Below are 24,273 nucleotides of genomic sequence, written 5' to 3'. Positions count from 1 at the left end.
GAGCACAGATAATGGCAAAAAGTAGCAAAATAATTTAGATCTGATGAATTTGAATATTTATTACCTTTGTTTTAATATAATTTACTTAATTGCGAGTTTATCTAATTTTTAAAATAGTGGCTATGTTTAGCCATTGCAAAATGCCCTCAGTCTTAACAGCCCAAGTGACCACTAGCGCCCTCTTTACCTCCGAGAGCTCAGCAGCCAGTGAGCCGCGCAGCGCCACAACCCGCCACCCTGGCCTGGCGCCGCCGCATTAGTGCCCAGCCGGGGTCACGAGCAACCTTCCCATGCCTGGCTGGTTCATGTCTTCCCCCCACCCTTGAATTTAAAAAGGGAATTTGTTTATTGAGGGCAAGAGGATACAAGCAATATAAAAATCAAAAGTTGATCGGACTTTAATTGACTTTTTTTCCTCTTGTCCAACGGGGGTAGAATTTCATTTGTACATTTTCTGAGAGTCCCAATCTGCTCATGAAATACGGGAAAAGCTACGGGGCAGAGATTCCTTAAGCCACCACTTGGGGGGCACTCTTACCAGGACGGGAGTAACTGCTCAGTGCAGCCCACTCCTTCCCCTCTGCCCCACGTGCGCCACAGGACAGCCCTGTGTGATGGGGAGCCCAGCAACTAGTGAACGGAAGCTCTGGACGCCCACTCTGCTGTCTCAGCCCAGGTCCAGGTAACTTCATTATTTTGTCCATAGCCACAGAGTCTTTTTGATTTTCCAAAGATCCAGGCAACTCCTTTTCCATGAATACTCTCAGGTCTTCCTTTATTAAGTAGGCTTCACCCCCAGCAAGTTTGTGAAACAGGAACACCACGGTTCCCACGGCGTGTTCTGTTTGAGACGGCATTAGGTGAGGTCTGGACCAGAGGCGCCGCAGAATCGCTTGGCTGGCTCGCACGCGCGGCCAGTGAGTCCGGTTTGCATCTTCGCGCTGTTTGGTCCACCAAACACAGTTTCCCTTTCTTGTTCCTGGAAAGATCCACCGCTACACTTGTTGCAAGCCCTAAGTCCAATGACTAATCAGATTACCAGCTCTGTCCATTTACACCAACTCTGGCTGTTCTTACAACTACACTGATGCTGATGCTGAAGGTGATGATGATGCTGATAACTAACATGCATCAAACATTCCCCAGGCATGAGTTAGGCACTAACTTGAGATTAGGCTTTTATACATTTTCAAATCCTTTAATTTTGTACAGCCTCGTGAGGTAGGTATTTGTAACCCTGTGTTACATAAGAGAAAACCACAGCACAGAGAAGCTAAGCATGCTACCCTAAGCCACACGGTAGGTGGAGAGCCAGGGTTTAAACCCAGGCGGTCAGATCTCTGTGTCTGTGCCCCAACCACGAGGCCACACTGTGTCTCTAGTGAGAAAGTACTTCAGAAACTGCAATACGTATTTGATCTTATTACAGTCATCCTTAGTAGGACTACTAGAGTCTTCCAGAGGAGTTTTCTAGAATCCTATTATAATTTTATAATGTAAAAATACTTTAAATAGCGAGTAAATAATCATAGTCCAGGAAGGGGAGCTGAGCTCCTTACACTGCCCAGACCCTTGGCTCCTACTCTGGGTCCCTCACCTGGGGGGCCTTCCCTCCTATTGGAATACGGGGGATGTAAAAGTCACAGCGCACCGTCAGATAGAGCCAGGCTGAACGCTGACTTCACTGCAGCCGGCATACACCAAAACGCAACGCTTTCTGCCTCCTGTTAATTCTCTGGTGGCCTCTGGTCTCATCCCTCCTTTTACATAAGGTGGCAGATGAAGCTCCTGTCCTGTCACCTCGCCTCTCCAAGTGCGACTAGGACCTGAGAGTAACCCCAAGCCCCCAGCATACAGGTAACAAAGTCCAAGCACTGAAGCTCTTACCCTTGACTCCGAAAAACGCTGACTCCCCTTCCCTGGGACCTCCTTCCTCTTTCCTTAGTCACAGCCCAAACCACTTGGACTATTTGGCTACGTAGCCTAAAACAATTTATAAAGAGGCAACAAAATGCCTCCTAAAATGAAGAAAGTATTAATATGCTACCAACAGAAATGTGGGAGCCAGAAACTCAGTGGATATGCAAGAGGAAATAGGAAACTAATCAAAGAAAATACAGGAACTCAAAAGGTAGCTGCTCCCTTAGACCAGAGGCAAACTGTCTCCCCCTCCCCTCAGAAGCCCATCACGTTTTGCAGCCCAGTGTTTTCATTGCTGCTGTAGTGAAGCCCCGTGTAACCAGGAAAAGATTGGATGCGCCGTGGTATAGTCTGTACAGATGTGCAAAATGTGTCGCCAATGGCAAAAGATGCAAAATAACCTAATTATCCACATGATGGAATGCTAAACAGTATTACAAAGAACGAGGAAATTCTGTATGAATTGAACTGCAACTATTTCCAAGGCTTTGTTGAGAAAAGAAAGATGCAGAACAGTCTATACAGCATGCTCCAAATTCTGCTTGAAAAGAGATATATGAAAATTTGCACATAGATGCACTCACACGTCTAGGCTCTTATCTATGCTCAGAAAATCTCCAGAAAACCACACAAGAAACCGTAAGAACGGCCCCAGCAAGGGGAACTGGATGCTGACCGTGGGATGAAGAATTATTTAAACTTTTAAAAAATTATGAAATATTTCAATCCTGCAGAAATGTACAGAAAATAATCGAACAGATGCCCATGTACCCACCGCCCAGATCTCACAGATAGTAGCATTTTGTCATTTCCCGATGTATCTTCGTCCTCTAGGAACAGCCAACACCCACCCCCCCCACCCTTTCCTCCTTCCTGCCCCTTGTTACCCGGCTACTGAAGCTAATGAGCACTGCTCCACATTTACACTTTTGATTCATATGTGTGCCCATAAACATCCACCATGGCGTAGACACTTAAATGTTAAGTATATAACATACTGTAACCTCCTTTGGCAATTTCCTTTTTAAATCATTTTCTGTTTAGACACATGGAGATCGGTTTCATTGATTTTCACTACTGCTTAGAATTCTATTGTGTGAATACATCCCAGCTTTTTTATTCACTTTCCTTCTACAAAGCAGGATAATTTTCTAACATTTTCCCTTTAAAAAACATTTTTGAGTTTTAATTGACATGTAATACATGGCACATATTAAAGCATACAGTTCAAAAAGTTTTGGAAAATGTGCTCAGGAAACCATCACTACCATTGGAATAAGGCACATATCCATCACCTTTGAAAGGCCCTTGGTAACCCCTGCCTCTCACTCAACTCCCACCCACCCCCCCATCCCGGTGCCTGAGCAACCTCTGATCTGTTTCTGTCGCACTATGTTAGGCTGCATTTTCTAGAATTTTACATAATTCAATGTGTACTTGTTATTGTGTGGCTTCTTTTGCTCAGCGTGAGTTTCAGATTTATCCACGTTGTTGAATATATCGACGGTTCATTCTTTCCATTCCTAAATAGCAAGATAAAATATGTAAAACACTCAGAATGATTCCTAGCATGCACTAAGTGCTTAGTAAATGAAAGCTACTATAATAATATTAAAATCCTTTTTAAATTTAAGAATCTGTAAATATTATAAAATAATATCTAAGCCACAAGTGCCAAAACAAAAGGAACACAAGCAAATCCCAATTTTTTTTTGAAAAAGAAATTTAACATAACGTATGCTAAAACAAAAATTACATTTTTGGAAGGAACGTGACGGCTTTCAAATGGGCAACAACTCCACCCAGCAGATCAATTCATCAAGGTCTGCAGGGGGATATTCTGCAGCTCACCCATTTTTCTCAGAATCAGATTTTTTTTTTCAATAGAGAAGGCAGCTGCTTGGCGATCCCTGCGTCTCTCCTCTCTCTCATTACTTCCAGCTCCAGGGTCTCCAGGGAGTTCTTTCCTAAGCGCGGATTCAGAACTCCTTCGAACACAAATGGGGGCTGTGTTTCCAGGCATTCCCATTGCTCACCACTGCGGGCAGCGCATGCTGTATTTAATGTTTGTAATATGCCCAGCGTGTGAGTTGGTTCATTCAATCCTCCCCACTCAATGACACACTGAATCCGTAATGCTTTTGACTGAAGCAGCAGGAAATCCGATGAGAGTGCCATCAACAGAAAATGTTTTCATGTGACAAGAAGTCTTGAGGTGGGCAGTTGCTGATGCTGAGTCAATGCTTTAGTGATATCAGTGCTAATAATATCCATTATTCTCCTAGCTGCCCCCTCGGGGTGGCAGAGTGGCTGCTGTGCCAGCCATCACATCTGAATTCTAAAATGGAAAAAATAAAATAAGGGGGAGAGTAGTGCCCATGGCAGGAAATCAGAGCTTTCCAGGATCATAGACTCATGTCTGTGTCTTACTGCTCAGCACTGTGTCACACGGCCACCCAACCGGGAAGTGACTAACGAGAGGGAAGTTGTAGATGGTGTCCCTCAGAGCAATGACACCATCTCTATTTGTATAAGAGGAGAAAACGAGGCTTAGAGGTGTAAAGTGACTTCTCTCAAAGTCACACGGTGAGTCTTACTGCAAGCTGTCTTATTTCCTCAAGCCGTAATGGCCTTCCCCATTGATAAAGCTGAAAGTCACACATCTGGATTTCCATAGAAGGCTAACTTTGCTTCTGCTCCTCTGATATCTCGAGCACATGGATATCTTCCCTTTGACAGTAAATAAAATAGGCCCTTCAGTCAGTCACTGAAACACTCAGTCTTCCACTGATTCGCCTGCAGCTGCTGCACAAGGCGCAGGTTAATAATGATGAATAGCGCAGCCTCTCAGCTGGAGGGAGGCAGAGGGCTGTGCTCATGCCCTGTGCTCATGCCCCCGCCTCTCTAAACTCCTCCGTCCCCGCCTCACTGCTTCCGCTCTCTCTGCAGAGGCACAGTTTCAGACTCCACCCTTGAGATTTATCACGGGTTAAGATGATAAAAGAGAACTTGAAGTAATTTTTATGTCTTCTGTAAAATCTCGGTAGAAGGCAATGCCCATGTTGTAGCCTGATAAACCTGCTGTAACTATTCAGGGTATATATGCCTTTTGGGATTTGGTAGCTGAAAAAAATTCTTTTTCATACAAAAGGGGAGATGGACTTGTCCAGGTTGGCATGGTTACTGTGATTAATCACAGGTTTAGTTCTGAACTTTCTGGTGGGCAGCTCATAGAGGGCAATGTGAGATACATTTTTATTTGGTTACAGTAACTCCATCATCTTAGATTACTGGTGCCAATAAGTATCTTCTCCTACATTGTTTTAGAATCCACTTTAGTCTTTATTTGAGTTGGTCTGTTTTATGTCTCTTAAAATACTTTAAAAAGCCCCTTCTCATTCATTTTGAACATGTAATTTTTTTAAATAAAAGAATTTGCAATGACCCATAGGCAGGATAGTTTAGAAAGAGAAAAAGAGATGCAAAGGACTTGGTTCAGGCATTATGGGCTTATATTTGTCATGTTGAGAGAATGAGCCAAAGATGATGTGCTTCGCTATCCTTAATTCTCTTCCTGCCCAACTGCAATTTGAACTATTAGTTCAACAGATATATGAGTGCTTAATTTTACCGATTAGAGAGGAGCTCAAGTGTCTGGGTCTCGGCATAAAGCAAATTTTCATAACCTGTTCATTGAAAGTTTACTGTTGGACAGGATCATAAAGGATCTGATCAAACTTTTAACCTGCAAAGAGCATTGACTTACATTATCACAGATAGACAATGCTTGTCTGCTTGTCCAATGTCTTCCAAGAAGGAGATGACACAAAATTAAATTTCCAAAGCTGTTTCTCCAGGGAGCAAGATGCTCTGCTTGGAATGGGAGAAGGGAGTTTCAAAGTGTAAGAAAAGTGAAAACAACACATTTTTAGGCAATAGAGAAACAATTCCCTAAATTTTGGTACTTCCAAATCATGGAATACAATGCAGCAATTAAAATCAAGTTTTGGGGATTTGATGAACTCTTGGAGACTTAGGCCTCTTCCCAGGTGGGCATTCACCAAGGAGACGGCTATGTTCAGTTGGAGCATGAAGATCATGAGCTCAATGGTGAGAAGCCAGACAAGTTCAAGTCCAGGATCTCCTAGGCCAAAGGGTCTCCTTGAGCTGGAGGTGAACCTGGACCTCAAGGCCCATCAATGAGAGCTGAATATAACAGCAGCCAAACCCACCCTAGAAACTTCAGAATATGTTTTGTTTCAAGAAAAATGTTCCCAACACCAACAAACACACTGAGGCCAATGTCTCCTCACAAGAGCTCAGCTGGCTCCGCCTCCTCTGACTGATCACCATGGAGACGTGGCTAGGGAGAGGTCTACATTCCAAGTTCCACATTCCCTGCTGTTAAAGAGAGTAGAACAGGCTCCAAATGGCTCTAACAGGCTGGAGAGGGAAGAGCCAGGGCATGTCTGCGTATCTTCTTGAGCCCACCCGGCCCAGGAGCCGACCTCGGTCGATGGCGGGGAGCTGGCCCGGCCGGGGGCCCGGCTGCCAGTGGCCAGAAGAGAGTGAGCTCAACGTGGTGGGGATGGGCCTGGCTATGCGGGGAAAATCCCCACAGTTCACTTTTTGTACCCCCACTGAGTGCGGACCAGGGCTGCCGGGCACCAGGGTGCCAGGGCTGCCCCCTCCAGGGCCACGGTGCCCCTCTGGGTCCGGTCTGCAGGTGGGCATCGGGGTGCCACTCAAGGCTGCCCTGGTCAGGACCAGGCTGAGCTGTGATCTGCTGGGTGCTAGACGGTGCGGCCTCCTACTGAGCCCAGACCCCAGAAATCAGGAGCACTTGCGGCAAGGGGCTGCTGTCTGCACACGTAGCAGCAGGCCCCTGACCCCGCTCCTGGCGGCCTGTCACCGTGGCTCTCAGTGAGCAGTGAACCGAAGCCTGGGCTCTGGGAGCAAGTTTTCCAAGGCACCCAGGATTTTTCTTACATCATGTTTTCCTTTGATTATTAATTTTTTGAAACCAGAGAGGCCAACAAACATCACCATGAGGCTTACAGAAAAGACCCTGGAGGTGATGACGCTTGACCAGCAAATAAAAAAAGCTCAAATCCAGCAAAAAGCGGTCATGCAGGAGGCTAGGCTGCCCGCCGGTGGAAAATGGCCTGTCCAGGATGATCCTAAACCTGTGCTGGGAAAGCGGACCAACTAACCTAAGGCCTGTAGAAGGGAAATGGAAAATCAGTAGAACAACTGTGCACAAGAAAGTGGTAAGATCCTGTGAATGAGATAATAATTAGCCCCTTAATAAGCAGAACGAACTCTGGAGCTTGAAACACAGCTCTTGGCGAAGGGAAAGCTGGAGTCCGACCTGAAGCAGCAGTGAGTGGCAGGGAGGAGCGCCTCGCCGGCAAGGAAGAGACAGTACCGGAGCCGCAGGCAGGACAGGCGCCGCTACAGAAAGCCTGAGCGGGGGCAGCTGCAAAGGCCCACTCCGTGGCACCTCCAGGGAAAGCGTTCCCGCAGAAGCCTCAGTGAGCCACCGTGAGCGTGCTGGGGAGGAGAGAAAGGGGGGCTGAAGAGGAAGGCCCAGGCCTGGGAGGTGGCAGCAGAGAGGCGCGCTTCTCAGCTGCGCCGTGGCCTCCGCCCAGAGTGTGTGTGTGGGGGGCGGGCGGGGGGCGGTCATTCAAAGAGCCAGTGCAGCAGGCCCAGCAGTGCTGGGGGTGCGGGCCGCCCAAAGCCACCTACCAGATCAGAAACAGCGCCCGAGGGAGCACTTCACCCGAGGCGGGCAGCGACGGCAGCAGGGTGCTCCGGAGTCCACGAGGACCCCGCCCCGAGGCACCACATCAAGGCTAATACCCAGTAATTCCTGCACTGCCGCTGATTCAGTAAGGACTGGAGCAAGTATTTTTAGGTGCTGCGTTACCCTGGTTAGGAGGGCTCCGGGATCTCATCGCTCTTGTAAAATACCCATCACGGTGTGTCAGTGGGAAGGGGTGGGTGCTGTTTTCCAGCCCCAATGCTAGGTACTTGGGCGACCAGCGTCTCTTAATTAGGTTTTGCTTTAATTAGCTCTTGTTAATAAACAGGATGTCCCTCAAACCTCCAGATATCCTAACACCATTTGCCAAACACTCACACGAAACCAGGTCCAGAAAACCACCTTAAGAAAGTGAAAGGAAAACAGTTGTCTGATTTATTTCATCTCACTGAGTCAGACTTCTTTATAGAAAAAGCACCTTCAACGACAGTATCTCAGGTTGACTCTACATAGTGCTTTCTGCTCTGTAAAATGACCACTATCAGTTTATCCTTATTCCTTTTGGCCAACTCTACACAAAGCAAAGTGTTTTTAAGCTTTTTTAAAAGTATCTGCCGCTGACCAGGTAGCTCCCTCTCTTGTGTCCTCAGGAGTGAGAAGGGGCTCTCATACCAGCCAGGGTGGCCGTCCGTAGGCAGCAGGGCCTTCCGCCTGAGGCAGCCCTCACAGTCTCAGCTTTTGGTGGACTGAGAAGGGAAGAGACAATAAAGGGGACGTACAGTATCTCACATCTTTTAAAAATGTTGGGAAGAGAAACCTCTAGAATTAGGGAGACGGCTGAATGCCTCTGCTTGTTTTAGGAAAATGTATCAAAAAGTGTCTTTAAATATCTGGACACCTTTTTAAAGAATCTTGTGCCTTCTATTTCCCTAGCAACGCCCTAAATTCTAAGATGACAAGATTACTTAATGTTAAATATAGTAAGTAAGTACTTCAGTTTTAGGTCCCCAATTACATTTTCTTCCTGTGTGGGCACTTAATAGCACATGGAATGCCTTTTGTAATTAATATGTGCCATGTATTTATGCCTTTCTAATGGAACTGGGAAGAGCATTTTAAATTAGTAAAGACTTTTTTAGACTTTTAGAGTAGTTTTGTTTTTTTTTCCATTTATGACACATTGATGGCTAGACCAGTGATTTATTTGAATGCCGAATCCTAGTACAGGACTATAACCCCATATTTTAACATTGCTACTCTTTGGGAAAGTATAATCAACTTTATTTTCCAAATATTGCCAGTAAAGAAAAACTTCAAAATAATTTTCTTGACTTTTGTTTTATTGCTATAAAAAATAAATTCCTTTAAATTAGATTTTAAAAAAGGACTCTCTCTCAACATGCCTTGAACTTTTAGCTTTTAGTTAATTTTTAAAAATTAACTTTTTAAATTTTCTGTTAAATATGTAATTTCTTTATTAAACAGACTTTCTGTTATTAAAAATAAAAGCCTACTTGGGCTAATAAAAAATAACCAAGTTTTAGGGGGATATCTATTTATCATATAAAGATGTTTACAATATGTGAAATAAAAAGATACAAGCAGAATATACAGTATAATTCTGACTTTGTACAGGAAAAATCTAGCAGAGCAAATAGGCTAGGATGAAATACACCCAAATATTGAAAGTAATGCTCATTGTTAGGTCAAGAAATATAGGTAATTTTCATTTTCATCCTTATGATTTTGTATGCTTTACTCATTTACTCATTATAAATGCATATGTTTTATTTTTATAATCATGCAAAGCATGTTTGTTTTGAAAGAATAAACACAAAGCCCTCACAATGTAACTAAAACATCTCAATGTGAAATTTAGATAATGTGGAAAGAATAGTTCAAACACAGGTGCCCAAATCATGAGGCAAAGTAAAACATGAATAATGACTGGTGCTCTCTGTCCAAACGCACTCAGGCAGCGGCTCGCTGAGCGGGGCCCCTCCCGGGCCCAGGCCGCGCCGCAGCTGAGAGTGCGGGAGACGCAGCGCGCCCGAGGGGCTACCTGAGGGCACCCGGGTAGGAATCCTGGCGTTGCCCTCAGTAGCTGTATGACCTTGGATAAAGTCCCTTAATTTCTCTAAGCCTCAGTTTTCTCATTTGTTAGAAGATTTCTAAAAGCTGGTGATAACACGCAACCAGGGAGCTCTTCGGGGTCAATGATATAATGTACGTCAAATTCTCTGTACAGAGCAAGGTCCTGGTAACATTCGGTGGACGAATGAATGAACTGCTCTAAGTTCAGAGACGGGGGCGCTCAGGGGGACTGGCATGGCCAGGGGCATCCCTAGAGATGGGGCGGGATGTGAGGGTTCACAAGGACTTTCTTCCGGGGATATGAAAGAAACAGAAGCATCGGCATCTGCAGACCCGAATTCTCATTCCAGCAAAGCATTTAACCTGCCTCAGCCTCCATTACCTTGGTTACGAAGTGGGGATAATGGCTCTTTCTCTGCCTCCTCACAGAGTTTGTTATAATAAACTTCGTTCATTTATTCCTTAATGTAATAAATGCTATCGAACATCCTACTTTATGCTGGCTCATATTCTACGTGCTGAGGCTATGACAATGAGAAAAACAGAGACTGCTGGCCTAGCGGAGTTCAGAGTGCAGGGAGGGTGCAACCATAAACAAGATAAATGAGTGAAATACAAAGGATATTAAGTGATAATAAGCGTTATGGAGAGAAGTGAAGCAGGGACAGGGATTAGGAAGGGGTGGAAACCTTAGACGGTGCCAGGGAAGGGCTTACTGGGAAAACGGCATTTGAGTAAGTGCCTGAGGTAAGTAAGAAGCACTGGGCTAGCGTTTGGGAGAAAAGGATTCCAGGCGGCCGGAATGCAGAGCACAGTCCCTGAGGAGGCTGGGGGCAGGGGGGACAACTCGGGGGTGGGGGGGTGCGCAGAGAGAAACAGGTGCAAGGTTTGTGGATGGAACCAGACTGGTTTTTTGCCCCAGGTAAGATGGGCCGCCAGCCCAGAGTTTTACGCAGGGGACTGGCCAATCTGATTTATGTCTTAGGAGGATACCCTGCCTGCTGTTTTGAAAATACAGTGAAGGGACCTAGGGTGGGAGTAGGAAGACCACGCGGGAGGATTTCTTAGTTGCTAGATGAGAGCCGACTGGACAGGGATGGGAGCGGTGGAGACAGCCTAATAAGGTGACAAATGGGAACCCATTCTGAAGATGAACTGGCTCCTCAGTCGCACGACAGGATCAAACAGCGCTGGAGGGCAGCTGGGGCTGCTCCACGGGACCGCTCTGGGCGCGAGCGCTCCGCACGCAGCAAGGTGCTGCAGAGGCGCTCTGGCCTGGGCATGGGCTGGACGCTCAGCGCTTGCGTATCACAACGCAGAACCCAGGTCCCATTTCTTTGTAGGTCTCATGGGTTGGCACCTTCAGCATCAACACGTTCGCTGACACTTAAACCCACTCTACTCCTCCAGGTGTGGCTGGAAGCAGAACAACCTTCTATGGCTCTATCTGAGATGGGGACTTGGAGCAGAGCTTGGCCAAGAGGGGGTCCCCCGTGTGCGTGCCATCCTTGGGGGTTGGGGGGGCTCTCTCTCTCTGGGGTACTTAGCACGTCCTTTTGAGCTAACCCGCTGCCTTCCAAGGCCACTTGTCGCTAACTGACAGGCTTTTCTCCCCAACAATCTTTGGGAAGTACAAAGAGCTTAATCAACCCAAATTACAGGGCCTAATTATTTTCAGGGGTTGATTTGAATATCACTGCTTTGGGAGGAGGAGAAACAAGTCCTCCTAAGGAGAGAATTTCTTCTTGAAAGGACTGTTCTCAAAAATGCATCCTTGGCAGCCCATTAATTATATTTCATTTTGACAGATCGCCTATATAGTTGTTACATCTTTAGGGGGAAAGAAGGTGTTGGGTGATTAATTGGTTGATAGTGTATGTTAATTGGATGCTAATTACATTTAAATTTAATTCATATTTTAAACACTTAATTTAACTCAGGACCAGAAAATCAGAATATTCAAGTTTCCTGAAGGAACTTGTCTTTCTATCTGTCACCTTCGTGTGTCTATTGGCACTTTCTCCTTATTTACAAACTTGTTTTTCAAGAGAAAGAATCAGGTGGTTCTTACAGCTTCCAGCTGCAATAGGAAGTGTTGGTTCTTGCAATACATAAATATTTAATCTCTTGATTGAAAAAAATACATATACCTCCATGCTATTACTTAAGTTTGTTCTAAACAAGTCCTATCAGGCAGGGAACCAATGCTGGTGGGTTCTGTTCCCCTGGCTGGATAATTGAAGAGATACCTCCTGACGAGAGTTTGCTCTGAGTCTCCAGAAAGACCCTGAGATGCGCTGGGAGGAGCCGGGCAGCCTGCAGGTGTTGGGGGGAAAAGGGGTTCATGATACTGGAAGCTTCTCAGAAATCCTCTGAGGCCTTGGAACAGTCAAGGTATCTTCCACTTCCGGTCTATAAGCAAAGAAACTGGGACCACAAGTGTGCTAGGAAGAATGTGGGCTTTGCCATGTGCTCTGTATTTGTACACTGGCTCCCCATTAGGAAAGCTGCTTTGTTCTCCTGAACCTCAGTTCCCTCACCTCTAAAATGGGATAATAGTGCTAATCGTACAGTGGTATCATAATACACGTGATGTGAGATAATTAATGTTTGTAAAAGCCTAACACACTGCACAGAGTGAGACGTCCAGCGCTTGTTGGACGCTTTTGGCAGTATGCCAGGTCGTTCCAACGTCACCCGGGCCTGTAGGACACCTGCATCCAGGAGTGACGCCTGCTGCCCTTGGCCCACACATGCGCACTGCACCGAGGCCCGTCCTTGACTGCTGTACTGTCTTGGTACTGGCACCAGAGGTTTGAACATCCTTTTCTCACTAACTGGCTTTCTCGTCAGCTGTCCTGGAGAAGCCTCTAGAAAAGAAGGCTGGGAGAAACTACGGCCCCCCAGGGAACAAGAAGCTTATCTATTTCATCGACGACATGAACATGCCGGAGGTGGATGCCTACGGGACGGTGCAGCCCCACACCATCATCAGGCAGCACCTGGACTACGGGCACTGGTAAGAGCCTGTGCCAGGCCCTCGGGCCGGCGGGGAGAGGACCGAGGCAGGGCTGTGGCCCGTCGCCGCTCCCCGGGAGCTGCACGCCTCAGCCTGGCTCTGGTGCCGGAGGAGATTTCTCCTGCAATTCTGTTCCTCACAGGAGTCTCTGCTCGCTGGAGGGTGCTTTCAGGCAACGGCATTACGTCTTATGTGAAAAGAAGGCACTGAGCTCACATCTAAGGGGAAAAAGCCTACTTTTATTTTTTTTTAAAGATTTTATTTATTTATTTTTAGGGAGGGGGAAGGGAAGGAGAAAAAGGAGAGTAACATCAATGTGTGGTTGCCTCTTGCACGCCCCCTACTGGAGACTTGGCCTGCAACCCAGACATGTTCCCTGACTGGGAGTCAAACCAGTGACCCTTTGGTTCACAGGCCAGCACTCAGTCCACTAAGCCACACCAGCCAGGGCAAAAAACCTACCATTTTATTCAATATTGTTCTCAAAAGCTGCCTTGTCCAAACCCGCAGAGCAGAGTGGACTACCTGCTTCCCGTCCTCGTGGTCCCATAGCCCCAAGCAGGCACCCCAGTGACCACAGCTAACACACCTCATGGTCCTATGTCTGTAGGTCCTAACGGCCTGGTCTCTTCAGAGCAGCTCATGGGTCCGATATCATCTCTTACAACAGTATAGTTTTTAATGGCGAAATGTCTGAACTTGCCAAAAAAAAAAATGCAAGTCGGTGATCTAAGACCATTTTGGCTCACCTTCGTACCTCCCACGAAATCGGCCGCTGAAAAAAGTGGGGAGTATGAAGAGGGAATTCAGAGCGGACTAGAGTTGGGGTGGTAATCTGAGCCGCCTTTCATTCATTCCCAAGTCTCTGTTGGATGCCTGCCATCTACAGCCACCCACAGTCTCCACGCCGGCATCTGAGCAGCTGCACTCAATCGGAAGAAATCCGAATCAGGCTTCCTAGTATTACTTTGGATTCATGGTCACAAGTCTTAAATGAGAAGTAGAAACTTCTTGGAAATTCTACCACAATGCTTTCTTATGTTTACATTTTCAATCTCAGAAATGTCCACGTCACACCTTCCCCGCCTCCGCACGCTTCCCACCCGCCTCAGCTGATGGCCACACTCCATCTGCCATGTGCGTCTCTCGCTTACACATCTATACAACTTAGTTGCATCCCCAGCACCCTCTCCCCTCCTCCTGTTACATCTTCCCTGAGGCATTACCACCCACCACTTTCTTGATTCTTAATTCTACTTTCTTCTGCCTCCTGAAATTCTCACTTCATCAACTAGTCCCCTGTCTCCTTCATATATATATAAACTTGCATAAATTTCTTCTATTGTTTCAAAAAAATCATTCTCTATTCACTTGCTCTGTCTCACCCTATGTAATCAAATTTCTCACATTGTCTTCATTTCCTCATCTCCTACTCACCCTCAGTCCACTATTACTTAGTTCCTATTTCCTCCACTTTATTAAACTGTTCTTGTTCAGCTACTAACTGTATCTTTATTAGGAAATCCAACAGATCCAGCCGAGTTACCATCTTCTTTATTCTCGCTGCAGCACTTGATGGAGTTGACTGTCTTCTCTTTTTGCCTTCCTTTGCCTTCTGGAGTGCCATACACCACTGATTTTCCTCCTACATCTTAGTCCATCTTGGTGGTCTCCTTCCTGTGCTATTCCCGTAAATATTGGATCCTTCAAGATTTTGTCTTAGGCTCATGTCTCTTCTCAGTCTCTACCAATAGATCTGGATTTCTTTTTTTACCACCCCAACACATTGATGATAGGGCACATTGTACCTCACCTTGACAAGGCACTCACCTGCCTGGGCCCTCACGCAACGCTCACCTGGGGTTTCTGACTGTCCCAGGTATGATCGGAACAAGCTGTCTCTAAAGGAGATCATGAACGTACAGTATGTTTCCTGTATGAACCCCACGGCAGGAAGCTTCACCATCAACCCACGTCTTCAGGTAGGGAAGGAACGGGGCTCTGGGGACCTAAGTACTGCCTCACCGGGGCTGATGTCACCTGGTCATAAGTAATTATTGGCCCTACCCCTCTCCGGCCTTTAGAGGTGGTAAATCATAAAGGATGTTAACTTTCTAGGAAGAGAAATTCCTTGACCCAGAGTCTTGAAGCTGTTTAGAGCTGAAAGGAGTCAGGGAGGTCACCAGATTTAACTCATTTGTTAGAATGAGAAGATGTCAGAGAGATGAAAGGACTCTCCTAAGGTCATGTGGATATTCAGTGTCAAATTTCAATTTGGACTCTGGTTCCCAAACTCCAAATTCAGTTCACTTCTTACTACCCCCACACCAACATCTTTGACCCAAGGTCCAAAGCCCATTCTTCCCCCGGTCATTTTAGGTTCAACCAAAATTTGGTTTCCGTGTGAAAAAATGAGACCAGAATATAGAATCCAAAGCCCTAAGGAAGATTCTTTACTGTCGTATCTAAATTTGGAAAAGGTGGTTTTCAATCCGTGATAACAGGCGTCTAACCCAGGCCTCCCCATGTGCCTCTGTTTCCTTGCACAGCGTCACTTCAGTGTCTTTGCCCTCTCCTTTCCGGGAGCAGACGCGCTGCCCTCCATCTATAGCACCATCCTGACCCAGCACCTGAAGCTCGGGAACTTCCCGGCATCTCTGCAGAAATCCGCCCCGCAGCTGATCCATCTGGCCCTCACCTTCCATCAGAAGATCGCCGCCACATTCCTGCCCACAGCAATCAAATTCCACTACATCTTCAACCTCAGAGACTTTGCCAACATCTTCCAGGTGAGTCCATCTGCTCCGAGACACCATGAAGGCTCAGTGATGATTCAGTTCCTTACATTCTTAGTAAAATAATAGTTAATGCCAAACTCTCAGCAAAAGGCCAAGTGCCTATGGAGTCAAGAACATAAACTGGTACCTAGTGTGCCATGGGCTCCGTGAAGGAGGACCTCAAAAAACAGAGTTCTGCCTGCCGACTCAGTTATTTCCCAGGAAGCAGAGTGCATTTCCAAGTTGGTTCGTTTGGGCTGGAGAAGGCTCGGCATCTTGGAGGTAATGTTACATAGAGATCTCAGCACCTCTAGGGGGGAAATGGCACAGAAGAAAGAAAGAAAAACTATTTTGCAGGCCCTGGTGGTGCATCCACTGCTCTTGGATGGAAACAAAGGTCCCCCAACCGTGCAGGATGCCTCTGCCTCCTGAAGAAGCCGGGTCATGATATTCCTGAGCCGCCATCCTCCTGCCCCTGGGATCCTCAGTTCTAAATATTCCAGGTTCTTTTCCAGGCCAAGGCCATCTCAGGCCCTTTCAGCTGCTCATCTGATTTGTGATGTGCTGTCTCTGCCTGTGGCTTCCAGCTGCCTGGCCCTTCACTTGTGGAGCACAATGCAGCAAACCCGGCCCTCTCTCCCCCGGGTCAGGCACAGCATCCTCACACGGTGACGTCCACAGCTCTCCCATCCTGGACAAGAATCTGCACTGACTGCTTTCCAGAGAGACCCCACCCCGAGACAGCCCTGGGCCATTGCCGAGGGGAGAATGCCTTTCGCACCAAGCAGAGGCCACACCTGCAAGGAAATGTCAGCCAGGTCAGGCATGACCCTCCATGGGCAGCACACATGTGTTTGGAATTAATTACCCAGCACACTGCCTGTGTAGGTCAGGCTCTGGGGAACCCAAGACCAGCAAAGGGCCACAGCCTGAGGACATAGGGCCTGCGTGTGCCACCCAGGACTCTTGGCTATAAAGACCAGAAACCCACTAAACCCCTGTTCAAATATCCAAGAGCTATGTCCGAGAGGCCTAACCGGAAGGGGGCGTCCCTGAGACCCACAGCAAGGTCCAGTCTCCGAGGACATCTGTAAGCTGGCTCAGGAGAGCAGTCCTGGAAGGACCACAGACCTCCCAAGCATTACCTCTTTAAAAATGAAGAAACAGACACCTGCTAAGATTATATAGATTTGCCTCAGCCAGGGAAGGAACTGGAACTAGAATCTAGGTCTTCGGGTTCTTGGCCTGGACCCCGTTCCATCAGCACATCGTTCTGTGCTTCTCATCGGAACTTCCAACGAGACGAACAAGCCTAAGAGGCTGACGGCAGCCAGGAGGACGCAGCCCCCAGCCTGAGTCTTCGGGCCCACAGCCCTTCGGCCTGGGTGATGGCAAGATTTGTGTGCAGCCGTTCTTATCTCCCTTTTATTGAATATTAATTTAAAAAGACATTTTTTTAATCACACAATCCCTCGCTTAAATCTCACTGCAGCGTGACGAGGTGGGGGTGTTACCGTCTGTATTTTCCAAGTTAAAAAAAAAAAAAAGAGTTAAAGTCGTTTGATGAAATTCACGTTGCTGAACGTGGCAGAACTCAAGGGAAAAGAGGCATAGAGTCTCTTCCAGCAGCATCCAGCCCTAGCTCCTGCCTGGACAGGCACCTTGTCACCTGTATAACTTAAACTTTATACTCATGACAGCCCTTTGGGATACACATTTTTATCCCAATTCAACGGAGAGTCAAGAGAAGTTACCAGCTAGGCGATGACAGCATGAACTATCGGGTTGGTAGAAAAGTATAACACAATGTTAGTAAGCAACAAGCAGTCTGGTCTGGTGGGAGCGGAGAGGGACGCTGGCGGCGGGAGGTGGGGGTGGGGGTGGGGGCCGCGAGCGGCTGGCGGGTGAGATGGGGAAGATAATCTGAGCCCAGAGAGAGCCCCCCTTAAAAGTCTGACTTTAGTCCATGACAATAGCTAGCGTTTCCTGAGCACAGTTCTAAGCTCTGATGTTTTACTCCTCGCAACAGCCATATAAGGTAGAACACTGATCATTTCCAGTATAGAAATGACAAAGCTGTGCCACAGACAAATCGAGTTCCTTGCGCCCAATCACAGAGCTGTAAGCAGCAGCAAAGGCATCCGAAGCTAGAGATTTCAGCCCCACCATGCAGGCAGTCGGGGCAACGGAGGCTCCCTGAGGAGGAACGTTCTATCCCAGCCTTGATTTAGGGGTGATAGTGGAGTGGGAGTGAGTCTCTTGTTCCCCCTGGTCTGTTTCTTTGCTGGACTCAGGCAACCTGAGTGGCCACCCCTGGACTTTGGGTCCAGCCAGGCCTGTCTGCAGCCTGCCAGCTGTCGCCACCTGCTGCAAGGGTAGGGAGGTGCAGCCCCATGAAGCGCCTGCCTCCCTCCAAGCACACAGCCCCTGGCTCTCCCCCAGGGGGAGCTGCGAGCTCGAAGCTTTGCCACGGCCCCCTCCCCGCACCACACCCTCCCCCGCAGCCTGCCTGCCTAGAGGCCTGATGGGGGGCGGCCCTGCCTAGAGGGTACGCTGTTTTCCTCCATCCCGCTTGATCGGAGGTGCCATCATCATTGAGACCGGCTCTGCACTTCCCTCCTGGTCCCATTCAGGACGGAATTTGAGTGCTCTGAGGAGCAGAAATGACTATTCGTTCCCACCTCAGCGTGACACATCACTATCTAGATGGTGCCAAGTTTGCACTCGCCCTGCTCACACTGACTCAGTCCTTCACGGTCAGTCAGCCCGAGTGTTTGGCCGTAATGGGGCTCAGAAACCTCAACAGCATCCTTCAGGTCACACGCAGCCCTGGGAGCGAGGGGCCCTGGTGGGCGCTTCTTCCTGCCCTCCACAGCTCATGCATGGCTGTGGACCGCATGGCATGTCCTTTTGGTTTTTAAAGAAACTTTTATTAAAGTATAACACACACGCAGAAAAGCACAGAAGTCCTAAGTAGAGAGCTTGGTTAATTGTCACGAAGTCATCACACCTGTGTAACCACAACTCAGAACCGCAGCCCGAGGAGGAGGACATCCCCGCCTCCCTGAAGCCGCCTTCGCCTGCCCTCCGCGCACTCTTTCCTCCTCTGTGTGCGATATCAGGGTGGTACCTCTACATACTATCACGTTGCTGGCAAAAATAAGAACAATTTCTTTCTTTCCATTCTTTAAAGACTCTGTTCCTTTTTCTTGTCCTATCGTTCTGGCTACAACTGCCAGTACAATGGTGAAAAGAGGCAGTGAGTGTGGTCTTGTTGCATTTCAAATTATAGGAGGAAAGCTTTTAATAGCTGACCATGAAGTTTGATGCTTACTCTAGGTTTTTGTGGATGCTCTTTTCCAGATTAAGAAAATGTCTTCCTTCTTTTATTTTTACCAAGAGTTTTAATCATGAATCTGTGTTGAAACTTAAATGATTTCTCTGTATCTGTTAAAATTATTCTATCATGGTTTTTTTTTTCCTTTTTCCTGGAAATGTGATAAATCAAATTGATTATTTTTTAATGCAAGGTTAACCTTGCACTTCTATAATCAATCCAACTTAGTTGTTACATGTTAAAATTTTTACATTTTGCTGGATTCTACTTCTTTATCTGACATACCTTTTGCATCTATATTAATGAGTGTCATATAATTTTTTCTTTCTTCTATTTATTCTAAGGTTATGAAGCCCTCATAAAATACATTGGAAGGTGTTCCTTCTTTTTCTCTCCTCTGGAAGATTTTGTAAAACATATTGTACCTGTATTGAATGTCAGAAGAATTTACTGATGAAATCACCAGGAGTTTTCTTTGTAGATGATTTTAAATTATAAATTCAATTTCTTTAATACATTTTAGACATTTCAGATTTCCTATATCTTGACACATCAGTTCTGGTAAGGTCGATGTCAACAATTTCTAAGCGATTGGCATAAAACTTCATATATGCTGTTATTATCTTTTATATCTGCTGTAGGAGACATCATGTCCTCTTCCTCATTCTGCATATTGATTATGTATGCCTTTTCTGTTTTCTCTTTTTATTTTCTATCAGTCTTACTCGGGAGTTTATCAATTGTTAGTCTTTTCAAAGAAACTGAAAAATTATCAGTATTATGTTTTTTACTTTATTGACTCTATTTGATTTTTTTATATTATTAATATTTACTCTAATAATCTGTTCCTACTTACTTTAGGTTTTGGTCTAGTCTGTTCTTATTTCTAACTTCTTGACAGGGCTACTGAGATCATTAATTCTCAGCCTTCCTAGCTGACTGGCCCTTTTCCTATTATTGAATATACTTTATATCTAAAAATGACTCTTACTTTAAAGTCAATTTTATATATTAGCATGGTTACTCCATATTCTTTTGGTATCTTTATGCTATATTGTTTTCCAGCTTCTTATTCCAGCTTTTTTGTAGCTTTATATTCAAAATATATTTACTATAGGTAGCATACAGTTGGATTTTTTAAAAATAGTCTGATAATCACTGTCTTTTAATTAAAATGTTTAGTTCATTTATATTTGTTGTTATTTTATTTATTTAAGATTAAACCAACTTTATACTATTTGTTTTCAATATGTCCTACCTAGTCTATGTTTCATTTCTCTAATTTCTTGTATTTTACTGAACTAATTATATTTTTATTCTTTTTTTCTTTTAGCATGCTATTTATCCTTTTACTATTCATCTAATGATTACCAAGTGCATCATTTTTATTCTTTTTTCCTTTATAAATAAGTGCGCTTATCAATGACCATACAATGCAAGGATCTTAGAACATTTTACCTCCCTTCAATTTTTATGCTAGTTATTTATTTTTATTCAATGTGCTTTGAAAACCCATAATACACTAATATTTTTGTCTTAGTAAGTCAACATTTATTTACATTTTCTCACACGTTACCCTTTCCATTGATTTTATTCTTGCTGCATTTCTGGTTTTATTAGGTTAAAAATTCATTTATTTCTTATTTTTAAAGAATTTTGAAAGAGGATTTCCTTCCAACCTATTCTCAGCTGGCAGCTTTTTTTCTTCCAGCTCTTTCATGCTATCATTCCATTGTCTTCTGGTTTCCATTGTTTCTATTGAGAAGTTATCTCTAAGTCTTACTGTTCCTTTGAGAGTATATGTACTTTATTTTCACTTGTCCACTTTTAAAATTTTCTTTTTGTCCTTGATTTTCAAAAATTTCACTATTATGCCTAAGATGTCTAGGTGGTATTTTTAATATTTATCCTGCTTAGTGTTTGTAGCATTTTTGAACCTGGTTTAATGTCCCTTTTTTAGTTTTGGAGATGTTAGAGCTATTATCTCTTTGAATGTTGCTGCCTCTCTCTCACTTCCACTTCTGGTATTTCAATACAGGTAAGGACATTTTCACTGTGTCTCGTGTGCTTCTTACGCTTTTTTCTTTGGTAATTTTTCTTTTTTTCCTCCTGTTTGTTATTCAGTCTGAATATTTTGAGCTGATCTTTCCTTCTGTTCACCGATTCTCTTTCCAGCTGTGTCTATTCTTTGTTAACCCCACTTGATAATTTCTCAGTTTTGGTAACTGTAATATGAGGATGATTGATTTGACAATTTCCATTTGATTTATTTTTCAAGGTTTCAGTACTCTGCTAAGATTCTTTACCTGGTCATCTAATTTCTTGGTCATATTATTGATAGTTTTGTTACGGTTTGTGCCTGGTAATTCCAATACCTAGATCTTCTGTAGGTCAGTTTTTTCTGGGTTTTGGTTATACCTTCTGGTATTCCCAGTAATTTTTATTTGATTGCCAGGCATTGTGAGCTCTAAAGTGTGCAGATAATTTGAGGGTTTAGATTATAATATTTTCCTTCAGAAATTATATACTTCTGCTTCTGGCAAGCAGTTTCCAGGTCCTGGGGAGACTGAAGTTGGGCTTGGGTGTCTGTGAGGACTGAATTGCGTGTTCACACAAGCGCTCCTAGCGTATAACCATTTGACTGGGTCCTTGGGGGTTTTAGCTCTAACTTCTTTCTTGGGAATCCCTGACCTCCAGTTTTCATCCTTCTTACCCAATGAGGTGAAAAAGCTTTGCTCAGCATCCTAACCTATCACTTGTCTCTGTCTTCTCACTCTCCGAACCTGTAAGCCATTGCTCATGAAATGGCAAATGTCTGAAGGAGATAAATGTGCCACAGCTGGGGTCGAGCTCGCTTCCTTCTCTTCTCTCTAGTATCCAAGCCCCTCAAGTCCTTGCTCACTTGCTTACTCTCTAATGCCTCTAAAAAGGTAAAACCTTAAACATAATTTTTTGGTCTTTTGTAGTTGATCTCAGTAGGTTGGTCTATGATCAGTTATTCTGCCATTACCAAAAATAGAAATACTGACGGAAGTTCTTGTGATGTTACAGTAATTGTTGGATTCAGTGTTAGTTCATCTACTCCTTCAACAAATATCCACTGGGAATCTAGGATATGTCAGGCACCATGCGAGGTGCTAGTAATAGGATGATTAAAACAAACCACAGCCAGAATGAAAACTCTCAGTTTCCCTGCTTTTGAGACACTCTCCATGACCTGGAAGAAGCAAACCTGTACAAAGAAAAATAATTCTCTTATAAGTAGATATTTATACATAAAGGATTATGTGGGGGCACATCAGAGAAGGAATGCTGGGCAGGAAAGAAGATGTCATGGAGAACTTCAACCAAGGATGCCAGCTGATCTAGAGATTAAAAGATGAGCAGAGCAAACAAAGAAAAAGGCGTGAAGGCACAGAAAGTGTTCAGGGTCAGAAAATAATTTGAGCTTTGTGAAGCTGAAGTCTAGATTTCATGGGATGTGGTGATAAGGGTGATCTTGAGAAAGCAGGCTGGTAATCATATTATAACCAGACCTTTATGCCAGCTGTTGAATCTGAGCATCATTCTGCTGGTGATAACGAACAACTAAATGACCACTTTTTCTCTAAGAGAAGAAAGGAAGCAATGAAGGCAAACAGAGAAACAAATGAATTTTAAATTATAAGACTTACTGAAATTGTTGAGGGGCTCTAATCTTGGTGATCTATGTTTTTCAGTGAAGAAGAAAGCTAAAACATTGGCTAATAGTAACAGAGATGTGACGAAAATTTGAAAAAATAGTAAATATTTGGAATAATCCCTGTGTTGGATAGGAAGGAGAACCTACTAGACATGTACAAATGTATTGGTGACCTGCAAAGTTTAGCTATATTCATTCCAGTCCTTTGTCCTCATTCAGATTTCCCATAAGCAATTGTCCCTTAGACTAGTTTTCAAAATGGCACTTGAGAAACTGGAATACAGCAGAGAAGCCATGTCTTTCCTCATTGTGGCAATGTTAGTAGTAACAACTAAAATTCCGGACTCTAAGGTCAGGCGAACTGATTTCAAAACCTTTTTGCTCTGAACTACGGCTGTGCACTGTGTGACATTGGGCATGCTTCCTATCTTTCCGGATCCGAATTTCCAAATTACACAAAGTGAATATAATAAAAATGACTTCGTGGGATGATCATGATGGTTAAAGGAGCTTTGTCTGGCAAAACATTTGGTCCAGTACCTGTCACATAACCAGCTTCAGTAAATTGTAGCTGTTGTAGTTTTAAGTTGTTATTCATGTTATTTTTTTGTCTGTTCTCCTTGAAGGGCATTCTCTTCTCCTCGGTGGACTGTATAAAGTCCCCACAGGACCTAGTAAAGCTCTATCTGCATGAATCAAATCGTGTTTATCGGGATAAGCTGGTGGAAGAAAAGGACTTTGTTCTTTTTGATAAAATCCAGAGAGAAGTGGTCAAGAAAATTTTTGACGTGAGTATTGCCCTGTGAATACTTTTTAACATTTGAAAAATAATTACTGTTATGCAGATGATCACTGAAATGGTAAGAATCTAGCCTGTGAATTGGAGAAAATGAGAGATTACATAAGGAAGGAGACCTCTATCATTATTTTGCCAAGGTGAAAAATGCCAGGGCTAGGGGAAACAAATTAATCGTGGAAGCTCAGTGCTGAGGAGGTCTGTGGACATCGACCGATCCAAGCCCTTTTTCTGCACTAACTGCTCTCAAAGGTGCCTCCCAGATGAGTCATCCCAGTTGACACACCAGCGTCCTTGGAAGGGCAGTCTCATCTTTCCGGAGGCAGCCACTTTGGAACTGCAGACAACTGAACATTTAGACCAATTTTGAAATCTGGGACCTTTGGAACAATTTTAAAGACTAGAAATTGATTCTAATAGTGATGATCTAAAATGTATTTCCTTGTCTGCTAATCCTAGGTCTAACATGACAAACCTTCAAATATTTTAAGGCCATTCATCTTGCTCTTCCTAGGTCTTCTCTTCTCCAAGCCACATAGTCTCTGTTCTTGCAGCCATTCCTGACATGGCTTGTGTTCAAACCCAGAGTAATTTGACATCTCCTTGGTTATTCTCCCATCGTTTGCTCCTCTGAAATCATGGTGACTGACTTTCACTCCAGCCCTAACTGCTGTCTGACTGAAAGCAAGATCATCATGCCCCTTTGCTTATACACCGGAACTTTGTTTTTCTGTTTTCCAAAATGTGTCCTGCTAAATAGTTCCACCACAATATATTCCTTTGAAAAAAAAGATGTCTGATTTCTCAAGTTGAGAAACCACTTCGTATCATATTCCTTTATTAGAGATTCAGTGTATTTGACATATTAAAGCCCTGAATATCTT

The 24,273-nt window shown here is 44.7% G+C and overlaps 1 protein-coding gene across 2 annotated transcripts in view; it reads left to right on the top strand.

Moving 5' to 3' along the window:
* The window catches only part of DNAH9 (dynein axonemal heavy chain 9), a 301,438-nt gene that overhangs the window by 154,045 nt on the left and 123,120 nt on the right, over positions 1–24,273 (top strand). For both annotated transcript variants that reach the window (XM_054571228.1, XM_054571229.1), the window contains exons 39-42: positions 12,632–12,797; positions 14,677–14,779; positions 15,347–15,586; positions 23,220–23,381. In XM_054571228.1, the coding sequence (XP_054427203.1) occupies positions 12,632–12,797; positions 14,677–14,779; positions 15,347–15,586; positions 23,220–23,381 (671 nt within the window). The remainder of the gene's footprint in view (positions 1–12,631; positions 12,798–14,676; positions 14,780–15,346; positions 15,587–23,219; positions 23,382–24,273) is intronic.

This window comes from Pteronotus mesoamericanus, unplaced genomic scaffold (assembly GCF_021234165.1).
Source record: "Pteronotus mesoamericanus isolate MK-2021 breed Mesoamerican mustached bat unplaced genomic scaffold, CSHL_Meso_final contig_22, whole genome shotgun sequence".
Taxonomy (NCBI): domain Eukaryota; kingdom Metazoa; phylum Chordata; class Mammalia; order Chiroptera; family Mormoopidae; genus Pteronotus; species Pteronotus mesoamericanus.
The sequence above is the reverse complement of the archived record's forward strand: the minus strand, read 5'-3'. Positions and strand labels throughout refer to the sequence as shown.